This window comes from Lampetra planeri, chromosome 4, assembly GCF_965212315.1.
Source record: "Lampetra planeri chromosome 4, kcLamPlan1.2.h2, whole genome shotgun sequence".
Classification (NCBI taxonomy): Eukaryota; Metazoa; Chordata; class Hyperoartia; order Petromyzontiformes; family Petromyzontidae; genus Lampetra; species Lampetra planeri.
The window spans coordinates 18,850,704-18,870,279 of record NC_136110.1 but is presented as its reverse complement, the minus strand read 5'-3'; the positions used below and the strand labels follow the sequence as shown (position 1 = coordinate 18,870,279).

The following is a 19,576-nucleotide window of genomic DNA, read 5'->3' as shown; positions in this document are numbered from 1 at the left end:
AGACACGTAGCTGTGTGTGTGACCTCACGGCTGGTTCTACAGACACATTTCTGTGTGTATGACATGACGGCTGGTTCTACAGACACATAGCTGTGTGTGTGACATCACGGCTGGTTCTAGAGACACGTAGCTGTGTGTGTGACATCACGGCTGGTTCTACAGACACTTAGCTGTGTGTGTGACATCACGGCTGGTTCTACAGACACGTAGCTGTGTGTGTGACATCACGGCTGGTTCTAGAGATACATTGCTGTGTGTATGACATCACGTCTGGTTCTACAGGCGCGTAGCTGTGTGTGTGACATCACGGCTGGTTCTAGAGACACGTAGCTGTGTGTGTGACATCACGGCTGGTTCTAGAGACACGTAGCTGTGTGTGTGACATCACGGCTGGTTCTAGAGATACGTAGCTGTGTGTGTCATCACGGCTGGTTCTAGAGACGCGTAGCTATGTGTGTGACATCACGGCTGGTTCTTGAGACACATTGCTGTGTGTGTGACATCACGTCCGGTTCTACAGGCACGTAGCTGTGTGTGTGACATCACGGCTGGTTCTAGATACACGTAACTGTGTGTGTGACATCACGGCTGGTTCTAGAGACACGTAGCTGTGTGTGTGACATCACGGCTGGTTCTAGAGACACGTAGCTGTGTGTGTCATCACGGCTGGTTCTAGAGACGTGTAGCTATGTGTGTGACATCACGGCTGGTTCTTGAGACACATTGCTGTGTGTTTGACATCACAGCTGGTTCTAGAGACACGTAGCTGTGTGTGTGACCTCACCGCTGGTTCTAGAGACACGTAGCTGTGTGTGTGTCATCACGGCTGGTTCTAGAGACACGTAACTGTGTGTGTGACATCACGGCTGGTTCTAGAGACACGTAGCTGTGTGTGTGACATCACGGCTGGTTCTAGAGACACATAGCTGTGTGTGTGACATTACGGCTGGTTATAGAGACACGTAGCTGTGTGTGTGACATCACGGCTGGTTCTAGAGACACGTAGCTGTGTGTGTGACATCACGGCTGGTTCTAGAGACACATTGCTGTGTGTGTGACATCACGGCTGGTTCTACAGACACATTGCTGTGTGTGTGACATCACGGCTGGTTCTTGAGACACATTGCTGTGTGTGTGACATCACGTCTGGTTCTACAGGCACGTAGCTGTGTGTGACATCACGGCTGGTTCTAGAGACACGTAACTGTGTGTGTGACATCACGGCTGGTTCTAGAGACACGTAGCTGTGTGTGTGACATCACGGCTGGTTCTAGAGACACGTAGCTGTGTGTGTCATCACGGCTGGTTCTAGAGACGTGTAGCTATGTGTGTGACATCACGGCTGGTTCTTGAGACACATTGCTGTGTGTTTGACATCACAGCTGGTTCTAGAGACACGTAGCTGTGTGTGTGACCTCACCGCTGGTTCTAGAAACACGTAGCTGTGTGTGTGTCATCACGGCTGGTTCTACAGACACGTAGCTGTGTGTGTGACATCACGGCTGGTTCTAGAGACACGTAGCTGTGTGTGTGACATCACGGCTGGTTCTAGAGACACATAGCTGTGTGTGTGACATTACGGCTGGTTATAGAGACACGTAGCTGTGTGTGTGACATCACGGCTGGTTCTAGAGACATGTAGCTTTGTGTGTGACATCACGGCTGGTTCTAGAGACACATTGCTGTGTGTGTGACATCACGGCTGGTTCTAGAGACACATTGCTGTGTGTGTGACATCACGGCTGGTTCTAAAGACACGTAGCTGTGTGTGTGACATCACGGCTGGTTCTAGAGACACGTAGCTGTGTGTGCGACATCACGGCTGGTTCTAGAGACACATAGCTGTGTGTGTCATCACGGCTGGTTCTAGAGACACGTAGCTGTGTGTGTGTCATCACGGCTGGTTCTAGAGACACATTGCTGTGTGTGTGTCCTCACGGCTGGCATCACTGCGCTGCAGACAGTATCGTGCTGGTGGCGTCCCTGGCGGTGATCGCCGCCGGCACCCAGGGCAACATCTTTGCGACATCGGCGCTGCGCTCGCTGCGCTTCCTGCAGATTCTGCGCATGGTGCGCATGGACCGCAGGGGCGGCACCTGGAAGCTGCTGGGCTCCGTGGTATATGCACACAGCAAGGTGACGCGCACGCCCGCACAAGCTTGCACACGCCCGCACATGCCAGCACGTGCTCGTACACGCTGGCGCGTGCCCGCACGTGCGTACCCACACCCGCACATGCTCGCGCGCACGGGCACACGCTCACACGCGCCGGCACCATACGTGCACAGAGGCAGAGATTCCCGACGGGGTAGCCTTGGAGGCTGTTGCAGCAAGTACTGCATGCGAGCACCTTTGATTCCCCAGTGCTGGCGTGTACACACCGCAGTAAGCACTCATTGAATGCCGAGATGACCTAGGGGAGGCAACACCTAAACGGGGACCTAACTTGGAACTCATCCTCCACTCCAAAGCCCAGACCTAGAACTCATCGTCCACTCTATAGCCCGGACCTTGAACTCATCGCCCACTCCATAGCCGAGATCTAGAACTCATCACCCACTCTATAGCCCAGACCTAGAACTCATCAACCACTCTATAGCCCAGACCTTGAACACATCACCAACTCTATAGTACAGACCTAAAAGTCATCAGAATCAGAATATGTATTTAGACTGGAGAAATCCAATGAGCTTTCAAGCTCTTTTTCACAGATGTCCAGTAGGGTCTGGTAATATAGTTGCAATGACAAACTATGGTAGGAGTGCAAAGCATAGGAATGGTGAGCATGTCACTCAAAATAAAGACGTAAATAAAAATGAAAAAGGTATATACGTACAAATGATGTAAGTACATCGATTGCTGCCGATGTTTCAACACTAAATGCATGCTTGGGCAAGGTGGCAAAACAACAACAACAGCAGTCCCAGACCACATCAAGACAACAACACAGTAGCCCCTCAATAAAATTGCACATAACAATTGAACTATCGCAAATCTGTCAACCCCTTATCAGTGCCCTACCTTATTACAGACCAATTCAGACCTTATTGGTTACCCGCTGGCAGCCACTGCCATTAGAAATCTCAACGTTCATCCTACAAAATCCCATCACAGGGAGGAAACACAAACAAATAAACACATTGATAATTGGTTCTTTACCCTTCTATCTGGCAACAAAACTGACACCTTTTTTTTTGTTGCCAGATAGAAGGGTAAAGAACCAATTATCATATTTTTACTGGCAAATGAGGTTCCCATAAATAAACACATTTTTGTGCCCGTATAGAAACGGCTGTACGCCATATGGACCTGAAAATAAATGTCCCTGTACAAGAATACGCGTGAACCGTATGCGTTGACAGGTATTCTATTGGCACGTGGGTAAGGATCAAAGTTACAAATCAAATTGGCAAATGCGGCTGTATCCAGCACTAATCCGTCTGCTTCGGGATATTTTTTTAAGGTAGATTTATGATGCCAAGGGAGATAACGAGGTTTGTTCCTGAAACGTTGGTGCTTCAACGTCAGAGGCTGTCTGTCACCTATTCCTATCCCTGTTCTTTAGAAAGTAAAAAAAGGCAATTAGATGGACGCCTTGGTTTTCTTTGTTTTTGACAACAGGGTGATTGGGTTAGCGAAGTATAGCGCAGATTTGACAATCGGGATTTTATGGATGGCCAGGGCACCAATGTAGATTTCTCCCCGCATCAAGTGATGTGAGATTGAATTTTAAGTAGACGTCACAATGGCAAGTCCTGTATGGTACATCCTGTGCAAATCGAAGAGCAGAATGATGACGCGGGTTGAGCCTGCTTAATGTTTTATTAGTAGCTGACCTACAAGCAGCGTCACAGCAGTCAAAACGTGGTAGAGTGATAGCTTCAACAACAATGTGCGACCAAAGGCGAATGGGGAAACAACAATGTTTGTTTCTGGATACAAAGGCCCACTTTTGCATTTGATTTTATTTGAGATGTGATCGATATAGGGGCTGGAATGTAAGTCTCAAATCAATCAGTGAAACTCAGGTATTTGAAGCACTCTGTTCAATGATGCTGTATCTGATATCCATAATAGGTGATTGGAGTAAAACTGAATGTTTGTTTGAAGAAAATACCATAATGTTATTTAAGTGATGACAATTGATATTCAATTAAGTCGAAATTGTATTGGAGATTCTGTTTGATTTTGTTTGGAGAATAGCCCGATACTATCCTGACAGCGGCATCAGCAAAATTCTGAGTGATTTAAGTTTAGTCCAAGATTGTTTAAATATGAGGAGAACAGAATTGGACCCAGCACGGAACCAGATCCGTTGAGAAGCAGTCAAGGGACACGTGCGTGCGTGGGCGGACGGGCACGACTTTCTGTGAATATCCAAGTGGGTGCTGTGAACAATATGAAGGCGGCTGCCTGTGATGTCCTTCCAAGCGCTCCCGCACCGCTCCCCTCCCCCCGCCGTTGTTGCCTCCCGCGCTCGTGCCAGGGCACGGCGATCAGCGATGTGAGCAGAGCGCACAATGGAGCCGCCGCCGTTGGCCGTGGCCGGCGAGGTTTCCCGCCACGGGACGCGTTCCTCCGTGGCTCCCACGCACCCCCCCGCTCTTTGTCTGTTTGTCCGAAATCTCCCGCTGCTGTGTCGAGACCCGTCTTGTCGGTATTTTTTCTCTCAGTAAACGTGGAACGTTGGGCTAACGTTGGATCTGTGGTTCCATCCATATACTATGCCAACGTTGGTGCATTGTTGCAAATTCATAGCTGTCAACCCCTTATAAGTGCCTACCTCAATACAGACCATTTCAGACCTTATTGGTCACCCCCGTGCCCTTATGCATCTCAACGTTCATCCTACAAAGTCCCATCACAAGGGAGAAACACAAACAAAAGACAACAACACATGTGTTTTGCCCGTATTGAAAACTAATTTTCCCTGTACAAGAATACGGATTAAACCGTATAGGTTGACAGCTATGCAAGTTTACCGGGCTCCCACGTTCTAAACATTCGCAATGCAACGTGCCAAACATGCCAGGGCAGAACTTTCCTAAAAATGAGTCTTAACACTCAGTGTGGCTTTTCTGGTTCAATAACTGGCATCATCATTATCATTCTTATGAGCATGGTTGTTCTATGGATAGTCTGTCGCCAGCCATGGTAATGCGGAATTTCCACTGGTGAATGTCAATCAACGGTGGCAATGAGCATTGTCGGCGCTGCTCTGGAACAGACTGATGTTTTGCATTTCGATTTGCGTGAAGGAGCGGGCTCCACAGAAACCACCAAAACAATCTTAATTTGGAATCAACCGAATATCTTTACAGGATAAGTCTCTCATTAACAACCGGGGCTTAAGTGGGTTTCTGTGCCTCGCGGCATCGCAGGTGATATTTATTCTGCAAATGCCACGCTGTGCGTGTTTGTGTAACACTAGCTTAATTGCCGAATAGAAATGCGGACGCAAAAGGTTGCTTTAATTAACGTAGTTGTCAGCCGCCCGCTGCTGCTGCTGTTGTTTTGGAGCAAATCGTCCGCCTCCTGGCGATATTGCAGACAGCCAAAGTACACAGCACCCATCTCAAGTTGTTAAAGAATCGGCATCGATGTCGTGAGATCAGGAGCGTTGACGTCCCAGCAGGGCCCAAATTGGTACATGTGTGATTTGGATCGAAGTGCATCCCACTTTTTGCCTCTCTCAGTGAGATCCTAGCTCGGGTGGCTGTAGCGACAATGCGGGAGCTCTCCTGGCTCTTCAAAGACCAATGGAACGTGTGAAGAAAGCTGTGTTAGAGATGTAATCAAAGAGGAAGAGGAGATTGCCGTGGGTGGTTCACGCAAACAGGATGCAGGAGGGCAGGTTCGCAACGCAGGCCAGGAGTCGAACCCGAGTTGCCGGGTTCATAGTACAGTGGGCTAACCGCTGCGCTGCCACTCCATGCCGAGAAGCCGTCTCACCTACATTAACAGCCCTGAGATAGTGGCAGAAACTCCACATTCATATGACGGAGGCCAGTCCATCCCCAGGGCAATCACTGTTGACTTCCCGCAAAGCGGGCTCTCATTTTATCGTCCCTGAAGATATTATTGGCTGGGTTGGAAGCTCCCACTGGGATTTTAAGTTATGATATTCTGAGTGTGGGGGGGTGGGGGCATGAGAAATGCGGGCAATGGATGTTGAATTCTTCGGTGTGCGATTCTCAACGCTGCACATCCCCGGGACACGGTCCACCCTTCGTGATGGCACCGCCGCACGGCATGGCTTGGGATTCGGACTCTCTCCAGGAGCCGCTCTTAACCTCGGAGGCCGTGTTTGCTTAAATCCCGGCGGCGAGGGCTCCTTTTGTGGGGCTAAGTGCGCTGTCCATTTGGAGAAGAAAAGAAACGCACACACACACACACCGGCGTGTATCGCCCGAAACTCATTAGGCCGCCACAGAGGCCGCGTGGTTATCGCGTTCCTCCGGGTATGGCGCGTGAGCGCTTAGGCAGCGCACGTGCACCGTGCTCCGGAGGCACGGTGGGGGGGTTCCTCACTCACCCACTCACTTACTCATTCACTCACCCACCCACGTGCTTTCTCGCTCTCTCTCATCCGCTAATGCTCATTTAATGCAAACGCGAGCGCGGCTCCGCTCGGCCTCCACTGGATGTCTTGGAGCTCTCGCTAAGTGCACACATGTGAAGTGTGGTGTGTGAAGTGTGGTGTGTGTTTGGGAACGGTAGTGTAGTGGTCAGCACGCTGCTCTAAAATTCCTGGCGACCCGGGTTCGATTCCCACTCACGGCCAACACCAGTGACGATTATCTGAACCGGTCCTGGGCCTCCTCTAGGTCGACACGGCCTCAAATAACTACCTGGTACGATGGGAGACAAAGGCGACCGGGCGTTGTGTTGGCCACCCACCCCCTCATGTGCCGTGCCGGCCTTCATAGGTGGCTCGCTAGTGTAGTGGTGGTGTTGACGTGCGCCGACAGTGATGGATCACGGGGCGGCACGGGGTGCGGGGTTGGGCACGCGTTGTGGGCGTGGTGTGGACGCGCGCGCCGGGAGTGAGAGATCACGGGGCGGCGCGGCGTGAGTGGTGAGGCGCGCTGACACTGTGGGAAAACAGGATCGTAGCCAGCGCCCAGTGATTGGTCAAATGGGATGGGTGCTCTCAGCGACGTCCGCAGGAGGTGTATAAAGGGTGACGCGCGAGAGCACTCGGGGTTGTTGTTAACCAGTTGAAGATCGAAGACGGAGTGAAGAGGTAGTGCCCTGAGACCCCTAGTCCCGCTGTCCTTGTTGGGACCGGGGCCCTGTGTGGCTCGGAGGCGAGACTGTGGGACCCGTGGTCCGACGCCCATGTGGGTCGGGACTGTGGGACCCAGAGTCGAGAGGGACACCCCGGCTGGGTGTGTTCCGAGAGGCTACGGGGCGTAAGAGCCCGTGTTGGTGTAGCCAGGAGAACCGTGTGGGGTAGGCTGGTGTTAGCCACCCGTGTAGCTAAGTGGGTGTTAGTCACCCGAGTAACCAAGTGGGTGTTAGTCACCCGAGTAACCAAGTGGGTGTTAGTCACCCGAGTAACCAAGTGGGTGTTAGTCACCCGAGTAACCAAGTGGGTGTTAGTCACCCGAGTAACCAAGTGGGTGTTAGTCACCCGAGTAACCAAGTGGGTGTTAGTCACCCGAGTAACCAAGTGGGTGTTAGTCACCCGAGTAACCAAGTGGGTGTTAGTCACCCGAGTAACCAAGTGGGTGTTAGTCACCCGAGTAACCAAGTGGGTGTTAGTCACCCGAGTAACCAAGTGGGTGTTAGTCACCCGAGTAACGAAGTTGGTGAATAAAAGAGTGTGCTACCCGTGAAGTCGTCTCCCGCCGAGTTACTACATTACAACTGGCGTCAGAAGTAAACCTGTCTTCAAGAAGAATGGATACTAGGAAGACTACCCGTACCCACGAGCGAGATCGGGAAGACGACGGCGTACCGGAGACACCAACCTCGGGAGGAGAGGACGAGGAGTTGCCGCCGATGCAGCACTTCGCGGCGATGGCCGACGCTCCGCTCGCCTCCGACACCAGCCTACAGGACGCACACTCCCGCCTGGCGGAGTTGCTGCTCGCCGCCGCTGCAGTTTTGGCGGAGATCTCCGTTCCAGCGGGCGGAGGGACCGCTGCGGGGTTGGAGGAGGCGGCGCGGCTGGAGGGATCCCGCCAGAAGGCGCTTCGCGCCAAAAGTTTTGAAGTTGGCGCCGTTTTTGAGGGTCCGCCATCAATTGGCGGGAAGCGTGGACACCACGTGGGCGGAGAGCTCCACTCAGAGCGGCCCGCGTCATCGGCGCGCGCCGGAGCTCTCCATTATGCGCCTGCAGACGGAGCCGACATTTTCTACAACCACGGCGGCGCGCGGGAAAATCGTTTCAACGACGACGACGACCGGGTCCTCCAGCACCGATTGCCCGCGCTGTCGGTGTTCAAGGCAGACGGGGGCGACTGGGGAGCCTTCCAACGAAGGTTCCTCGCACATCAAGAAATGTCGGGGTGGTCCGACACCACTGCCCTGCTCGCGCTGCCAGCGATGCTCGACGACGACGCGCTTGCAGCCTTCACATCGGCCCCTAGGTCGTCCCGCTCAACGCTCCAGGCCGCGCTACACCTAATGGCTAAAGTGTTCGGGCCGCCCTCGACCTGTCGCCACCAGTTCTACGATCGGCGAAAGGTGGTTGGAGAAACAACGCTCGCCTATCGCACGGCGCTGCTCGCCCTGGCGGACGCAGCTTTTCCCCGCATGGACAAGGAGGGGAAGGACGCCATGGTGACGGAGCAGCTGTTGGCGTTGGCTCACGGCTTGGGAGTCCCCATCAATACGGCGGACGAAATGGACATCTGCTCCCTGGGGATTGCCACGAGTATTCACGCATACGAGGTCCTCAAGCGCAAGCCGACGGTCATCTGCGCATCGGCGGGGAACGCGGCAGTGGCTGCCACGGTCGCCGAGCCTCAGCCTGCTGCGGCTCGGGAGGAGGCCTTCACTGTATCGAGACCGGGGGAGTGGAGAACGGGAGGTCGTTCGCCCACACGTTCATCCCGCAAGCTGGAGCAACCGAAACCTACGACGTCCCTCGTCGTCTGCTACAACTGTGGCCTTCGGGGTCACGTCGCAGCCGGGTGCCGGGCTCCGCGTCAGCGCGCCATGGGACCACGTCCGGACGACGACCGGGGCCACAAGTCATCGCAACTAAACCCGGCAAGTCGCGGCACCTCACACGTTCGGTCCCCATACACGGCACGTTCGGGTCGCCGCTTGGCGGTGCGGGGACCACATATGGGTACCGGGGGTTCGGTTCGGCGAGGGGGGTTCGTACACGGCCCGAAAGCAGTCGAATGGTCCGAATTGGCCCACAGGATAGTGGCTGCGTCGGCCGGGTCGTCCGTGGTAACGGGGTTTATTGACGGGGTTGAGGTCCGGGTGCTTGTGGACACGGGTGCATCGGCCACTATCATTTCGGACCTTATTTATAACATTCTTCCCGTCCAATGTCGACCCCTTCTGCCGGTGGACGTACCATTTTACGCGGCGAACGGGGGATCCCTGGGAATCATCGGCCAGATTCGGGCGACTATTTGTATTGGTGATATCAAATTGGCGGGTCCTATTTTTGTATCATCATCGCTGGCCGTTCCTTGTTTACTAGGTACGGACTTTCTGTCTAAAATGCCCATCAAAATTCTCATAGATCAAGCCTGCATTGAGCTTCCATCGGGATGGCGGGTTGCGTTTTTGACGAGCCCTACTAAAATACGCACGGTTTGTGCGACGGTGCAGGCGCTGGCAACTCAGACTGTACGGGTGCCCCCGGGATCGCAAATGTTGGTACCCCTTCGGTTGAGAAAATCCCTCGGGGTGGATGCGGGGGCACAGGGAGTTCTGTTGGGGCCGTCTAACAGAGCCAAAGGGGGCCTCGACTTAGCGGTAGCTCAGACCATGGTGAGGGGGGACAGTGAGCCGTTCGTTATGGTCCTGAATACGGGTCGCGGCCGGCCGTGATTACACAGGGAACGGTGCTGGCTCACGCCGCGCCGCTACCCGTCGAGGAACAGCTCGTTGCTCACGCGGATTTGAGTGCCGATACGCATCCTCAAAGTCAGGAGGGGACAGAGTGGGTGGACTCGTTGTGTGCCGGGTCTAGTAACCTGTCCAGTGTGCAGTTGGGAGCATTGAGAGGCTTGCTACTCGAGTTTGCTGACGTGTTTAGCAGTCACAAGTACGATATTGGCTGCACAGACCTGTTGCGCCACCACATAGCTACGGGGGACGCGGCTCCTATTCGACAGAATCCCTTCCGGCTCAGCCCAGCCGAGAAGGAGCATGTGCAGTCGGCGGTTAATGACATGTTGGCGGCCGACATCATTTCGCCCTCTTCCAGTCCGTGGGGTGCTCCTATCGTCCTAGTTAAAAAACAGGATTGGTCCTTGCGGTTCTGTGTCGATTTCCGCCGCCTAAACAAAATCTCTATGGCCAATGCGTATCCTCTCCCCAGGATGGATGAGTCGCTGGATGCCTTGGCGGGAGCACAGTTTTTTTCGACGCTTGATCTGCTGTCGGTATTTTGGCAATTGCCCCTCGATAACGAATCAAAACCTAAAACCGCTTTCCGGACGCCGGGAGGCCTATTTGAATTCAACCGATTGCCCATGGGCTTACATTCCGCTCCCGCCACGTTCCAGAGGCTCATGGAATTGGTTTTGTCGGGCCTCCAATGGGACACCTGTTTGATTTACCTCGATGATATCATCGTTTTCAGCCGGACTTTTGAGGAGCACCTCCAGCGTCTGAGAGCGGTGTTCCTCAGGATGCGTTCCGCTAAGCTTAAATTTAAACCGGCTAAATGTTTTCTGCTTCGGGAATCGGTCAGGTACTTGGGCCATATCGTTAGTCGGTCAGGGATCTCGACAGACCCTGCTAAGACGCACTGCGTCAGCTCATGGCCAACGCCAACCTCGGTCACTGAAGTCCGCAGCTTCATAGGATTCGCCTCCTATTACCGTCGTTTTGTCAAGCAGTTTGCCACCATAGCCAGGCCCCTTGCACGCTTTGACGGCTAAAGGTGTGCGCTTTCACTGGGGGCCGGAAGAGGAGGCTGCGTTCTGCTCCCTTCGTGACGCCTTGGGGCAGGCTCCCCCCTTGTGTTACCCCGATTTCATGCAACCGTTTTTGCTCGACACGGATGCCAGTAACACGGGTATCGGGGGAGTGCTCTCACAGGTGGTCGGGGGGGTCGAACGGGTGGTCGCCTACGGTAGCAGGGTTCTGTCCCCTGCGGAACAACGCTACTGTGTGACACGTCGTGAATTGCTGGCGATTGTGTTTTTTATACAGCAATTCAGGCCGTATCTTTACGGCCGTCATTTTACGGTTCATACGGACCATGCGGCTCTCCAGTATGCTATGCGGGTGGCGCAGCCATCCGGTCAATTGTCCCGATGGTTGGAGGTCCTTCAGGACTACCAATTCACGACGATTTACCGCAAGGGATTGCGCCACTCGAACGCGGATGCCTTGTCGCGGTTGCCGCCGCGCACGGAATACGCATGTCTGCTGGGATCGGCGCGGTGTAAACCCCCTGTCGCCGTCCCCGCGGAAGTTGTGCGCACCGCCACTGATACTACGGGGGTCGACGCTCCCACGGGGAGGGACTCGCTGTTAGCGTTGCCTCTCATCGAGTGGGGCCGTCTCCAAATGGCCGACAGCTCCCTACTCACGCTACGTCGGAAGTGGGACAACATGTCCCGGCGTCACGCACTCGTTGTGCCATTTGCTATGCGGGGTAGGGTCGTTCTGGCTGCTCATGAACGACTCATGCATCTGGGTTTTCACAAAACGCTCGCCCTAATCCAGCGAGACTATTATTGGCCGGGGATGGGCAACGACGTGGCGAACATTCTTAAGGGATGTGTAAGGTGCGCCCAAAGGAAGCCGCCACCAGTAGCGGCTAATCCACCGCTGCAATCCATTCAGGTTTCGCGCACAAACGAATTGGTTGCGTTAGACATCTTGGGGCCCTTTCCCGCTACACCTAGGGGAAATAAGTTCCTACTGGTTGGCGTAGAGTACTTCACCCGCTGGCCCATGGCATGGCCACTCGCCAACCAGTCGGCTGCGGCAGTGGCGGACGCCTTTGTCCAAGGTTATGTTTTGGACAAGGGCGCCCCTGAACGCTTGCTGACGAACCAAGGGAAGAATTTTTCGAGCGTTTTGTTGCGCGAGGTGTGCGACCTGTTGGGTACAAAGAAAGTGCGTACCTCCCCGTACCACCCGCAGACTGACGGAATGGTTGAACGTCTGAACAGGACGATTACGTCTATGCTGTGCCAACAGGTCTGCGACGATCAGGTTGATTGGGACTTACAGGTACCGGGGGTGCTCGCGGCCTATCGAATGGCCCCTCATGCGGCGACGGGGTTTTCCCCATTTTTTCTTATGTATGGGCGGGAGGCCGATCCGGCCATGGACGTCCAACTGGGGATTTCCCAGCCACGTGCAAAATCTAAATTGGCAGACCACATCAAGTTTAATATCGCCAAATTGGCTGAAGCGCGAGAGGCTGCGAGATTGAATTCGCAGTCTCGGCAGATCGCGAACGAGAGATTGCATGGACGGAGGGTGCATACGCACGATTGGAAACCAGGCGATAAGGCCTGGCTGCATTGTCCACATGCACCGTTGGCTACGTCACCCAAATTGTTGAGACCATGGAGGGGACCGGTGGAAATTGTGCGGGTTGCACGACCCCAGAGTATACAGATTAAAAGGGAAAAACGCCGTTGGTACGTGCACCCCTCCCGACTGAAACCCTACGCGGCACCGCGTGACCCCGTTTTGTGCCGTAACGAACGAGCGTGTGATGTGACCGTCGACTCGGGGAGGGATGTGTCGCAGGCTGATCCTCACGTGTCTCCACCTGACCCACCCCCAGGTGTCTCGGGCCTGACGGCGGTTGACCGTCGGGAACCGGAACCCCGCGGCACGCGCGGATCCTCGATGCCTGGCCCGTGCCTTCCTGAACTGCCGGCACCACCGGACGGTCAACCGCGTCTGGTGCCGTACGACGGACCGGCAAGGCGGACTCGGGCTAAGACACAACACTTTTCATGAGAAGAAAAAATAACAAAATTTTTAAACCCGGGCTCACCGCCGTGTTCCCCCTCTGCCGGGGTAATGTCCCGTTCAAGGGACGCTCGGGAAGAATGGGACGCTGCACGAGTCAGAAGAAAGAAAAAAAAGATTTTTTTTTGGCATACACATTTATTGTTGTCACTCGCCGGATTGTACATATTGTTCTGTTGTTGTGGTGGCATTGCTGATTTTTGCGGATGGCGGTGTTCGTGTTGTGTTATGTTGTTATGTTGTTGTTGTGTTACGGGGCACACATGGGGGGGTAGGGGGTGTTGTATATTTTTATAGCAGCCAGGTCGGCTGCGAGCTATTTGGTAGGGGGTGATGTAGTGGTGGTGTTGACGTGCGCCGACAGTGATGGATCACGGGGCGGCACGGGGTGCGGGGTTGGGCACGCGTTGTGGGCGTGGTGTGGACGCGCGCGCCGGGAGTGAGAGATCACGGGGCGGCGCGGCGTGAGTGGTGAGGCGCGCTGACACTGTGGGAAAACAGGATCGTAGCCAGCGCCCAGTGATTGGTCAAATGGGATGGGTGCTCTCAGCGACGTCCGCAGGAGGTGTATATGTAGTGGTGGTATTGACGTGCGCCGACGGTGACAGTGATGGATCACGGGGCGGCGCGGGGTGCGGGGTTGGGCACGCGTTGTGGGCGTGGTGTGGACGCGCGCGCCGGGAGTGACAGATGGCGGGGCGGCGCGGCGTGGGTGGTGGGGCACGATGAGATGTGGGAAAAGAGGATCGTAGCCAGCGCCCGGCGATTGGTCGAATAAGTGGGTGCTCGCAGCGACGTCCGCAGGTGGGGTATAAAGGGGGACGCGCGAGAGCACTCGGGGAGAGTTACCCAGTTGAAGACCCGAAGACGGAGCTGAAGACCTAGTGCCCCGAGACCCCTAGTCCCGCCGTCCTTGTGGGGACCGGGGCCCTGTGTGGCTCGGAGGCGAGGCTGTGGGACCCGGGGTCCGACGCCCCCGTGGGTCGGGCTGGGGACCCACAGTCGAGACGGATACCCCGGGCAGGGAGTGTCCCGAGTAGCTCAGTGGCGTTAGTCGCCGAGTAGCTAAGTGGATGTTGGTCATCTGAGTAGCTCAGTGGCGTTAGTCGCCGAGTAGCTAAGTGGGTGTTTGTCACCCGAGATACTAAGTGGATGTGGGTCATCCGAGTAGCTCAGTGGGCGTTAGTCGCCAAGTAGCTAAGTGGGTGTTTGTCACCCGAGATACTAAGTGGGTGTTTGTCACCCGAGATACTAAGTGGGTGTTTGTCACCCGAGATACAAAGTAGGTGTGAGTCACCTGTAAACGAGTTTGATAAAATAAAGAGTGTGTTACCCGTGAAGTCGTCTCCCGCCGAGTTACTACATTACAACTGGCGTCAGAAGTAAACCTGTCTTCAAGGAGTATGGACACGAGGAAGACTACCCGTACCCACGAGCGAGGTCGGGACGACGACGGCGTACCGGGGACACCGACCTCGGGAGTAGAGGACGAGGAGTTGCCGCCGATGCAGCACTTCGCGGTGATGGCCGACGCTCCGCTTGCCTCCGACACCAGCCTCCAGGACACGCACGCCCGGTTGGCGGAGTTGCTACTCGCCGCCGCCGCTGTCTTGGCCGACATCTCCGTTCCGGCGAGCGGAAAAACGGCTGCGGGGGTCGTGGAGGAAGCGACGGTGGAGGATTCCCGCCAAAAGGCGCTTCGCGCCAAAAGTCTGGAAGTTGCCGCCGTTTTTGGGGGGCCGCCACCGATTGGCGGGAAAGACGGACGCCACGTGGCCGGACACCTCCGCGCAGCGCAGCCCACGTCATCAGCGCGCGCCGGAGCCCTCCATTTTGCGCCTGACAACCGAGCCGACATTTTACACAACTACAGCGGAGCGCGGGAAAATCTCTCCGACGTCGACGACGATCGGGTCCTCCAGCAAAGATTGCCCGCGCTGTCGGCGTTCAAGGCGGATGGGGGCGACTGGGGAGCCTTCCAACGAAGGTTCCTCGCTCATCAGGAGATGTCGGGGTGGTCCGACACCACTGCCCTGCGTGCGTTGCCAGCGATGCTTGACGACGACGCGCTTGCAGCCTTCACATCTGCTGCAAGGTCGTCCCGCTCTACGCTCCAGGCCGCACTACACCTGATGGCGAAGGTGTTCGGGCCGCCCTCCACGTGTCGCCACCAGTTCTACGATCGGCGGAAGGTGGCTGGAGAAACGACGCTCGCCTACCGCACGGCACTACTCGCCTTGGCGGACGCAGCTTTTCCCCGCATGGATAAGGAGGGGAAGGACGCCATGGTGACGGAGCAGCTGCTGGTGTTGGCCCACGAGTTGGGGGTCCCCATCAACGTGGCGGACGAGATGGATATCTGCTCCCTGGCGATCGCCACGAGCATTCACGCGTACGAGGTCCTCAAACGCAAGCCGGGGGTCGTCTGCAAATGGGCGGGGAACGCGGCACTGGCCGCCACGATCGCCGAACCTCAGCCAGCTGCGGTGCAGGAGCAGGCCTTCGCTGCATCGCGTCCGGGGGAGTGGAGAACGGGAGGTCGTTCGCCCACACGTTCGCCCCGCAAGCTGGAGCAACCGAAACCTACGACGTCCGTCGTCTGCTACAACTGCGGCCTTCGGGGTCACGTCGCAGCCGGGTGCCGGGCCCCGCGTCAGCGCGCCACAGGACCACGTCGGGACGACGACCAGGGCCACAAGTCATCCCAACAAAACCCGGTGCCTCGGGCTTGACGGCTGCTGACCGTCGAGAGCCTGAACCCCGGGGCACGCACGGGTCCTCGTTGCCTGGCCGATGTCTTCCTGAACCGCCGGCACCACCGGACGTTCAACCGCGTCTGGTGCCGTACGACGGACCGGCAAGGCGGACTCGGGCTAGGTCTCAACAATTTTCATGAAGACGTTTTTCTCTACACCGAGCTCGCCCGGTGTTCCCCTCTGCCGGGGTACTGTCCCGTTGTAGGGACGCTCGGAAGAAGAAGGGGACACTGCACGAGTCGAAAGAAAATTTTTTTTTTTTCCATTTATTTTCCTTTTTGCATATACATTGCTAGTGTCACTCGCCGGTTTGTATATATTGTTCTATTGTCGCGGTGGCATGGGTTGAGGGTTGCGGATGGTAGTGTTCGCGTCGTGTTGTGTTGTTAAGTTAGTTGTTGTTCTTGTTGTTGTGTTGTGTTACGGGGCACACGGGCGGTTTGTATATTTTTATAGCAGCCGGGTCGGCTGCGAGCTATGTGGTAGGGGGTGATGTAGTGGTGGTATTGACGTGCGCCGACGGTGACAGTGATGGATCACGGGGCGGCGCGGGGTGCGGGGTTGGGCACGCGTTGTGGGCGTGGTGTGGACGCGCGCGCCGGGAGTGACAGATGGCGGGGCGGCGCGGCGTGGGTGGTGGGGCACGATGAGATGTGGGAAAAGAGGATCGTAGCCAGCGCCCGGCGATTGGTCGAATAAGTGGGTGCTCGCAGCGACGTCCGCAGGTGGGGTATAAAGGGGGACGCGCGAGAGCACTCGGGGAGAGTTACCCAGTTGAAGACCCGAAGACGGAGCTGAAGACCTAGTGCCCCGAGACCCCTAGTCCCGCCGTCCTTGTGGGGACCGGGGCCCTGTGTGGCTCGGAGGCGAGGCTGTGGGACCCGGGGTCCGACGCCCCCGTGGGTCGGGCTGGGGACCCACAGTCGAGACGGATACCCCGGGCAGGGAGTGTCCCGAGTAGCTCAGTGGCGTTAGTCGCCGAGTAGCTAAGTGGATGTTGGTCATCTGAGTAGCTCAGTGGCGTTAGTCGCCGAGTAGCTAAGTGGGTGTTTGTCACCCGAGATACTAAGTGGATGTGGGTCATCCGAGTAGCTCAGTGGGCGTTAGTCGCCAAGTAGCTAAGTGGGTGTTTGTCACCCGAGATACTAAGTGGGTGTTTGTCACCCGAGATACTAAGTGGGTGTTTGTCACCCGAGATACAAAGTAGGTGTGAGTCACCTGTAAACGAGTTTGATAAAATAAAGAGTGTGTTACCCGTGAAGTCGTCTCCCGCCGAGTTACTACATTACATATAAAGGGTGACGCGCGAGAGCACTCGGGGTTGTTGTTAACCAGTTGAAGATCGAAGACGGAGTGAAGAGGTAGTGCCCTGAGACCCCTAGTCCCGCTGTCCTTGTTGGGACCGGGGCCCTGTGTGGCTCGGAGGCGAGATTGTGGGACCCGTGGTCCGACGCCCATGTGGGTCGGGACTGTGGGACCCAGAGTCGAGAGGGACACCCCGGCTGGGTGTGTTCCGAGAGGCTACGGGGCGTAAGAGCCCGTGTTGGTGTAGCCAGGAGAACCGTGTGGGGTAGGCTGGTGTTAGCCACCCGTGTAGCTAAGTGGGTGTTAGTCACCCGAGTAACCAAGTGGGTGTTAGTCACCCGAGTAACCAAGTGGGTGTTAGTCACCCGAGTAACCAAGTGGGTGTTAGTCACCCGAGTAACCAAGTGGGTGTTAGTCACCCGAGTAACCAAGTGGGTGTTAGTCACCTGTGTAACGAAGTTGGTGAATAAAAGAGTGTGCTACCCGTGAAGTCGTCTCCCGCCGAGTTACTACATTACACTAGCAGCACTTGTCCTAACAGTCTGTTCAGGCTACACGGGGGATTTTTGACGTGGCGTGTGAAGTGATTCGTGCAACGACAAAAAATTGTATGTTGTTCAATGCGGGGTAAGAGCGGCGGCTCTATGGGCTGTCAGCAAGAGCTCTGACATCACTTTTCTCACCGTCGCCTACTTCTCGACACTCGCGCGCACTCAGCCCACCTCGCGTTGCAACCACCACCAGCGCCGCCAGCATCGTCCCCCTACACCGGTGGTTCTCAGCCTGTGGTTCCACGCGGACCCCTGGGGTAACGTGGCAATGTCCCCAGGGGGTACGTGAGGTGATTTATAAACGTGTGAAATTATATCGTACTTGAGAGTCATTGGAATGAATCTGCCAATATAAAATAACTACGATCCAATTTTAATCCATATGATCATCTAGAACGATATTAAAGACCTTTATAAACGCATTCATCATTAACAACGTGGTTTCCCAGAGTAACCAGCGAGCAGGAGCACATCACGCCATATGTGCAGAGTGTCCGTTGAATTTTAGTGAGTTAGGATACCTCACAAAGTGGACAATTGATTAAAATATTGGCGTTTTTTATTCATACATTTATTTCTCAGAACCATTCTGGGTCAGGCAAGGGGGTACTCGGTTGAAACCAAATTCAACAAGGGGGGGAGGTACAGTAGCTGTAAAAAGGTTGACAACCACTGCCCTACATCGTCCTCCAACCCACTGTCGCCCTCTCTTCCGCCCAATCAACACGGCGCCACACCAACCCCTCTGGTGTGCCGCCTTGGCCTTCACAGGCGCTCGCTAACAACACTTGACCCCAGTGGCCCGTTAAAGGCTCTACGGTCGTGGTGGGGACCTTTGGCCTCTCTCTGTGTGTTGTCCCACAGGAGCTCATCACGGCCTGGTACATCGGCTTCCTGGCGCTCGTCTTCTCCTCCTTCCTGGTCTACCTGGCCGAGAAGGACGACAACAAAGACCAGTTCGCCACCTACGCCGACGCGCTGTGGTGGGGCACGGTACGCCGTGCGCTGCCCTGCGGCGACTTGGCCCCACGGAGATGTCCCTCGGAGCGATAGACCCCGGGTGTGCAAGCGGTTAAACTGCGCCGGGACCCAGGCACCGGGGCTGTGAAGGAGAGAGATAAATTGGACATCGGGACCCTTGGAATCGCAAAGAGGTCCACGGATTCACACAGAGACCCATAGCCTTACACTGAGATCCACGGAATCACATAGAGACCCATAGACTAGCACAGACATCCACCGAATCACATGGAAACCCATATACCCGTACAAAGATCCACGGATTCACATAGAGACCCATAGACTCGCACATAGGTCCACAAATTTACGTACAGATCCATAGACTCGCACAGAGATCCCCGGATTTCCATAGAGACCCGTGGACTTGCAGAGCCAGAAGAAGGACATTGGGAGTTCAGGATAGAAAGTGGCAGGAGAGTGCTGTAGATGTGATCAGGGAGAGAAGGAGGAGGTTGTGGTGGGTGGGACGCGTGTGCAGGCTATGGGAGGAGGAGGGCACAGGCCACCAAAGTCAGACGCTGAGGTGGCACCCAGAGGTGGGCGACCACGGAGCAAACACCATGCCAGGTGATGGCAATCGTGGTGCCATTGGTGGTGGCGGTGGTGGTAGTGGTGGTGGCGACGGTGGTCGCGGTGGTGGTGGTAGTGGAACTCTAAGAGTGCTCCTTGGAGGAGGAGATGACAATAATAATTTGTATGTATCTGTAAGGCGCCTTCTACTGTCTCAAGGCGCCTTGTAAGTGTAAGGATAAGAAAAGAGAGACACAGAAGCTAAATAAAATGAACTGACTTAAAAACATG

General features: G+C 55.4%; 1 protein-coding gene across 1 annotated transcript in view; it reads left to right on the top strand.

Annotated features, from left to right (window-relative positions):
- Nucleotides 1-19,576, top strand: part of LOC144717611 (potassium voltage-gated channel subfamily KQT member 4-like) — a 32,644-nt gene that overhangs the window by 9,171 nt on the left and 3,897 nt on the right. Inside the window, exons 2-4 of the mRNA XM_078593108.1 lie at nt 1,961-2,136; nt 17,922-18,012; nt 18,567-18,748. Of these exons, the coding sequence (XP_078449234.1) occupies nt 1,961-2,136; nt 17,922-18,012; nt 18,567-18,748 (449 nt within the window). The remainder of the gene's footprint in view (nt 1-1,960; nt 2,137-17,921; nt 18,013-18,566; nt 18,749-19,576) is intronic.